We start from the raw sequence: 6,826 nt of genomic DNA, 5'->3' as shown, positions 1-6,826 counted from the left end.
TAATATCACTATAGATCCTGATTTTCAGTTCCAATTTTGGAATCATTAAATTATTGAATTTTCTCTCAATTCTCAGTAGTAGCCCGGTTGAATGTACACATTCGTATCAATCAACAGCCAATCGTTGTCCACTGCTGAACATAGGCCTCTCCCAAGGTGCGCCAAAGCTCCCTGTCCTCCGCCTTCCGCATCCAGTTGGTGCCCGCCACCTTCTTAAGGTCGTCGGTCCACCTGGCTGGAGGGCGTTAAATAAAATATATACATTCGTATATATTTTATAAATTTGTAATTCAAGGCTGAAGGCGCAATGTGTAAAAAATACTATTGTTATGCCGTTTATCAAAATTGAAATGATATAAATGAAAAATATGTCGCAATAATATATAAAATGAAACCAATTCACAAAGCCGCAAAACACCTTTTCTCCATGGATATTATTTTTCCCAGCATCTAATTGTCAATAACAATTATGCTTATCTAATACTAGATAATCATACCAACGTATCTATGTTATTAAGCATCAATACGACTGTTCACGGTGTTTGTGTCTAGCTACTGTATGACTAGGTATTTTAAGTATAAGGTATTCACGATACTTTGTAATATAGATCCTTATATCTGGAGCTAGTTTATAGAACAGTAAGATTGTTCGAAAAGCGGCATACATACCTGTATATGAATGTTTTATTTTAATAATAAATAAATTTAAATAACTATTATATACTGACTTAAATAAATAACAAATATGTCAATGTAACTTTTTAGATTCGATCTTAATAACAGAAATTTTACTGGTGGTATTGCTTTGTGCAAGCTCGTCTGTGTAGGTACCACCCACTCATCAGATATTCTACCGCAAAACAGCAATACTTGATATTGTTGTGTTCCGGTTTGAAGGGTGAGTGAGCCAGTGTAATTACAGGCACAAGGGACATAAAATCTTAGTTCCCAAGGATGGTGGCGCATTGGCTATAAGCGATGGTTGACATTTCTTACAATGCCAATGTCTAAGGGCGTTTGGTGACCACTTACCATCAGGTGGCCCATATGCTCGTCCACCTTCCTATTCTATAAAAAAAATATATATATATATAAGCGCTACTATTACTACAAGTAAAAATTAGATGAAAAAGAGAAATGGCTGAGTTACTTGGCGGTTTTCTCAGGAGAATCTATATTCCGAATAGGTAAGTGTTAAATTGAACGCATCTTGTAAAAATAATTGAAAAGTCCTTGTAAGGATGAAAAGTGAATAAGAGATCAAAGTGATTTTTTAATTTTGAATTATATTGTATTTTGTGTACAATCTTTACTAAAGGAATGTCTTAAAAGCTTAATAAAAAAAACCGTCGAACATCGTTACAGCGCCTCACACACATGCCGAACAGCGTCCGGTTTTAAGGAATAACCAGATACGTGCTCGGAGTGCGCAAAATTACTATGCAATAGGTCGCTACACGTTTGAAGTAGGTACGACTCGCTCTGTTATTATGAACTGTTACAATACAAACATCAATAGAAGCATCACTCGTAATTAGGTATTTCTCTGATAACGTCATCGTGAGAAGCGTGGTGTCCTGTTCATAGACATTTATAAGCGGTCCGTGACGTCCGATCGCGTCTGATAGAATACTGGCTTATATATAGGTCGACTGCGTGAGTCCTGCGCCAGTAATCACGATGGGATTCCATAGTGTAGTGAGCGTGTTGGCGCTGGCGGCGGTCGCCTTCGCCTCCGTGAATGATAACGCCCTAGGAGGCGGAGAGCGAGTTTACGTGGCTCCAGTTTTAGCTCCCCCGAGGGAAACAAGGGCTCACGTTACTGATCGCTCGCGCCAGTTTCCAATATTAGTACTTCTCACCCAGGGAAATCAACAGCCTAAAGTTTTGGAGCCTCAAGCCAAATCGTTAGGTGTGAATACACAACCTATTTATGTTCAGGTAAATATTTAAATTAATATTTTTATCTATTCAGCGGAGTCCTATTACGAACAAAAAAAATAGATTTTTTTATTATTATTTTATATAAAAAAAAACATATTTCTTATGTATATATTTTGTTGGTTTCCAAATATGTAAACCGATAATTTGAAAAATAATAATAATGCTGTTTTATTCATTAATTTTACCGTATACGTAATATTTCCTTACACGGAGCGTTATAAGGAAATCATATCAAACATTGCTTGTTCAGTATATTTTAGTATATATTTTTATAGAAACTGGAAGATCAAGAAAGACCAGTCCGTTCGAACAGACAAAAGCGACATCTTACGAAGTTATTAGGTCTTGGAGGCATATCATTTGGTGGTGGATTTGGATATGGCGGAGGCGGTGGATATGGAGGCCATGGTGGCGGTTACGATGGTGGCTACGGTGGTCAAGGAGGATACGGCGGTCATGGTGGATACCAGGAACCGACAAAAACCATTGTTGTTAAAGTCGTGAAAGAACATGGAGGTAATTTTATACGTTTTACATAAATTTAACTCATATATAAATAGATACAAATCTTAATCAAAGGTATATAATCAGCCAGCACTTCAATACTGTAATGTTGACAAACGACTTATGATGATATACTATTTTAATCTGTGTATCCTTGAAATGTTATAACCATTATGGTCAATATCGCATATCGTTTTCTGATATTCACGACCGATTTCTGCTGTGAGTTTCGAGTTTGTTATTACAGAATAGCCCTTATCACTGTTGAGTGGTACTCAAATTGAGAACTTTGTTATTAAATGAAAGAAATTAGAGAGATGTATGTTAGTAGAAACAATTCTATATTCTAATTATTTCTTATCATTTATGAAAATATATCAGACTTGAAGCATATCTCTGATAGATATGATTGGTCATATTATATTAAAAGGGATCGTTATATAATGAAGCTTAAGCCAATTTAGCAAAAATTTATAACCATACAGAAAGAAAAGTATATTATAAATTTAATATCGAACTGGTAGGTATATCTTGAGATTAGTGCCCTTCAACAAACAAACGGAATCCTAAGCTTTATGATATTAGTATAAATTATAATAAAAGCAACAAATTCAAAGGCCACACATTAAAATTGTATATGATATTAAAAACGATATTGTTTTCTCAAGGATTCTCTTTGTAATATATTTTTTACATTGCCAATATAAAACTGGTTACGAACCGTGAAACGAAAAACAACTTTTTGTCTTAAATTATACGATCAAAGCATGAAACGTCCGAATTATGATTTCGCAATAAATATTATTTAAATAATAGTGTAAACCTTGTTAATTGCACCCATATTGTTTTCTGGTCAATATTCACGACATTGACCAGAACTTTATTCAACTTGCGTATTACAAATCATTAAGTTCTATTTCTCAAATATTACATTTTTATTTTTACGTAGTATTGAAATGTGTTTCAAAATTTGTCGATTGTAGATTAAATAATAAAAAAAATGTAATGGTGGTTAAATAATTATTATTTTTAATTTCAGGGCATCATGGAGGCGGAAATTATGGTGGCAATTACGGCGGTGGTTACGGCGGCAATGGTGGTGGATACGGGGGCGGCGGCGGCGGCGGATACGGCGGTGGTTACGGCGGTGGCTACGGCGGTGGTTACGGTGGTGGAGGCGGCGGTGGTTACGGCGGTGGCGGCGGCGGCGGCGGTGGCGGTGGAGGAGGCGGAGGTGGTGGCGGGTACGGCGGCGGATATGGCGGTAACAATGGATACAGCGGCGGCAACTACGGAGGGAATGGGTATATTCAACCTGGACATGGGGGCGGTTGCGGCGGCGGCTGCGGTGGTAGCCACGGCGGTGGTGCAACTGCAACTGCGACGGCTACTGCGACAGCTCATGTGAATTCTCACGCGTAAGTGTTCTAAAAACTACACGATATTAAGTATACAAATACATAGAGGAGTACACAAAAGAATACAATTATAGTTAATAATTTATCACACGCTTCAAATTAATTAACATCTTAATTTTAACAATCATGATTTAAATGTTAATTACATTACTGGTTTTATTAAAAATCCTAACAAGTTTTTCTTTTATTTCCAGGTACAAAAAACGCTAAATGAAATTAAACCGTCTAGATAATAGTGTTACCAACAAGAAAATTTGTTATATTATAAAATATATACAAATTTTCATGATATGTATCCACTATTAGTATGATATATTTTTATATCAATAACAAGAAAGACATTTTAAGTTCTTGGAATCAAACATTGAAACAATAAAAAGAGAATGTAATCTACATTCACAACATTACATTACATTTCTTATAAGTGCAATTATTGACAGAATTTTGCAAATAAAGAAAAGAATGCAGTATTAAGTTCGTCTTAGCGCCATGTTTAAAGGATGATTTTAATTTAATTTTGTTTAAGCATTAATCTACTTTTACAAATGTAATATAAATATTAATAAATAAAAATGATCACAGAGAAAAAATTTTATATATATGTATATTATTTTATATGATTTATTTACTTGTTGAAATTGATAATTATGTGGTAAATACAAAATGAATTAGCGTGTGAAATTCTGTATGAATAGGCATACAGAATTTGAATGTCAACTAATATGTATTGTATACACTTCTTTATTTAAATTTCAATTTAATCTGTTATTTTGATATGAGAATAAATAAATACTAATTTTCTACTATCAAGACTATTTTAAACAAGGAGTAGCTCTACAACACTATAATAAACTGCCATTTAATCCTCGTTTGTAACAGCATGTATAAATAAAGTATGATGTTTATACACTATTAAGTTAAATGCATAATTATAGTATGATAATTAACAGCTATGACAACGAATACGCCTTATACTTGTTAATCATGTAGATGTCTTTAGAATGCATAGAATATACAAATTAATTTGTTAGTCTTCATTGTCACTTCTATTCTATTTTTAAATAAAAGAACTTTTTTTTTAATTGATTGTGTGTGATTCATTTTTTTATATATATAGTGTTGTAACATTCCTCGAATATATAATATGTTTGAATTGAGTTTTGCTACTGAAATTAAATAAAAATATTTTTTGTAAGTATGTATTTTATTCAAATTAGTGATAATTTCTTGAAATAAATCAATCCATACACAAAACTAGTCAATTTTCAGTCATATTCTTCAAATCAATTAACATCTTAATAAGTATATAAAAAGTAACGATTTCCTTATTTACCTAGGTAGTAGGTGGATTTGATATAAATAAATTTATATTATTATCTACGGCAATAAATATTAATTATTGCGAGGCTTGGCGGCTAACCACATGCTAATAATGATAATCTTCGCAAGAGAGCATACAAATCTGAATAAATACATAAATTGTATACCAAGAACTAGATATAAGAAGGTTTTATAACTAATGAAAACGATTAACACAAGAAAACTGTGATGTGTATTGTTATTTAATTCTAATTTGAATGAATAGACAAATTACATCTATAGTAAATATCGAGGTTTTTGTTTGTTCGTCGATTTTATCTTGATGTTTTTTGACTATTGGAAATATGTATGTATTAGGTCCTTACATATGAAATTGGCGTTTTGTACGGGAGGAATACAAAGTCATTTTTTTTTTGTAAAATATATTTAATTAATCAAAGTATGCACCGTTGTTATCTATGCACTTTTGCCACCTCATAGGTAGTTCATTGATCCCTTTACTAAAAAAACCATGGGGGCGAGAATCAATAAACTCTTTGAACGCGGCGGTTTAGACTGCCGCATCGGAGGTGAATTTTTTTCGTTGTAAGAAGTTGTCCGAATTCCGGAAAAATATCCGGATGGTAATCTGTTGGAGCAAGGTCCGGGGAGTACGGTGGATGTCGCAGACGTTCCAATTGTAGCTCATCTAACTTAGTGGTTGTTTGTTGTGCAGTGGTCTTGCCTTGTCGTGAAGCAGCAGTGGCCTAGAGCGATTGACAAATCTCGGTTGATTAGCAGCTAGTTCTGCCTTCATGGTTTGCAGTTGTTGACAATAGATATCTGCCGTAATCTTTTGGCCAGATTTTAGAAAGCTGTAGTGAACGACATCGGCGCTAGTCCACCAAACACTCACAAGTAACTTTTTCTGAGTCAAATTTCGTTTAGGGCAGGATTTGGCTGGGTCTCCAGGGTTCAACCATTGCAACGAACACTTCCGATTATCGTACAGTGACCACTTTTTATCACAAATTTCGATTAAAAATCCCTTCATTATTGTGTTGGTTGAGCAAAGTAACACAGCAGTACCATGCTTTCTTTTGCGACACCAGCGCCGTACACATCATTAATCCTTCCAGCTGTATCTGCAGCACTGGTGCCACGGTAGAACTCGTACTCGTAAATATACCGATATTTCATGTTTTCCATTGTGCGGTAATAAGCGACGCCAAAGAAAAAAATAATGAGGAAAAAACAAATGAATGACTGTTTTCAACACTCAAATGTACCAGCTAAATGAATTTATAAATTTGAATTTCGAATTCTTAACCAAAGAGAACATATTTCAGATCAAAGTGGTCAGTACGATAAAACGCTAATTTCATATGTAAGGACCTAATATATATAATAAAGACTATAGAATGTACTTTTTTATTGTAAGAAGTTATCAAAAGCCGCAAAAATGTACTCGATGTTGAATTCCATTGAAGTCTCTTCTGCAATTTTCGCTTTATATATAATTTTTTCATATTTCTTTCTTTTTATACAGACTATGATTTATCTTTTTTTTGCTAATCTTTGATCTTGGTTCCGTTACTTAGGTATGCTTATATAACTATATTACTAAATTACTATTAATTAAAGTTAATTACCTTAATAGC

General features: G+C 33.8%; 1 protein-coding gene across 1 annotated transcript; it reads left to right on the top strand.

Moving 5' to 3' along the window:
• The first annotated feature begins 1,629 nt into the window (after nucleotides 1-1,629).
• LOC126769340 (uncharacterized) lies at nucleotides 1,630-4,952 on the top strand. The gene is made up of 4 exons (XM_050488031.1): nucleotides 1,630-1,941; nucleotides 2,220-2,460; nucleotides 3,488-3,866; nucleotides 4,061-4,952. Exons 1-4 carry the CDS (start codon nucleotides 1,681-1,683, stop codon nucleotides 4,074-4,076), a joined length of 897 nt encoding a protein of 298 aa, XP_050343988.1. The 5' UTR covers nucleotides 1,630-1,680; the 3' UTR covers nucleotides 4,077-4,952.
• Nucleotides 4,953-6,826: the final 1,874 nt, after the last annotated feature.

This window comes from Nymphalis io, chromosome 1, assembly GCF_905147045.1.
Source record: "Nymphalis io chromosome 1, ilAglIoxx1.1, whole genome shotgun sequence".
Classification (NCBI taxonomy): Eukaryota; Metazoa; Arthropoda; class Insecta; order Lepidoptera; family Nymphalidae; genus Nymphalis; species Nymphalis io.
Note: the sequence above shows the minus strand (reverse complement) of the source record. Positions and strands in the feature narration are given on the sequence as shown.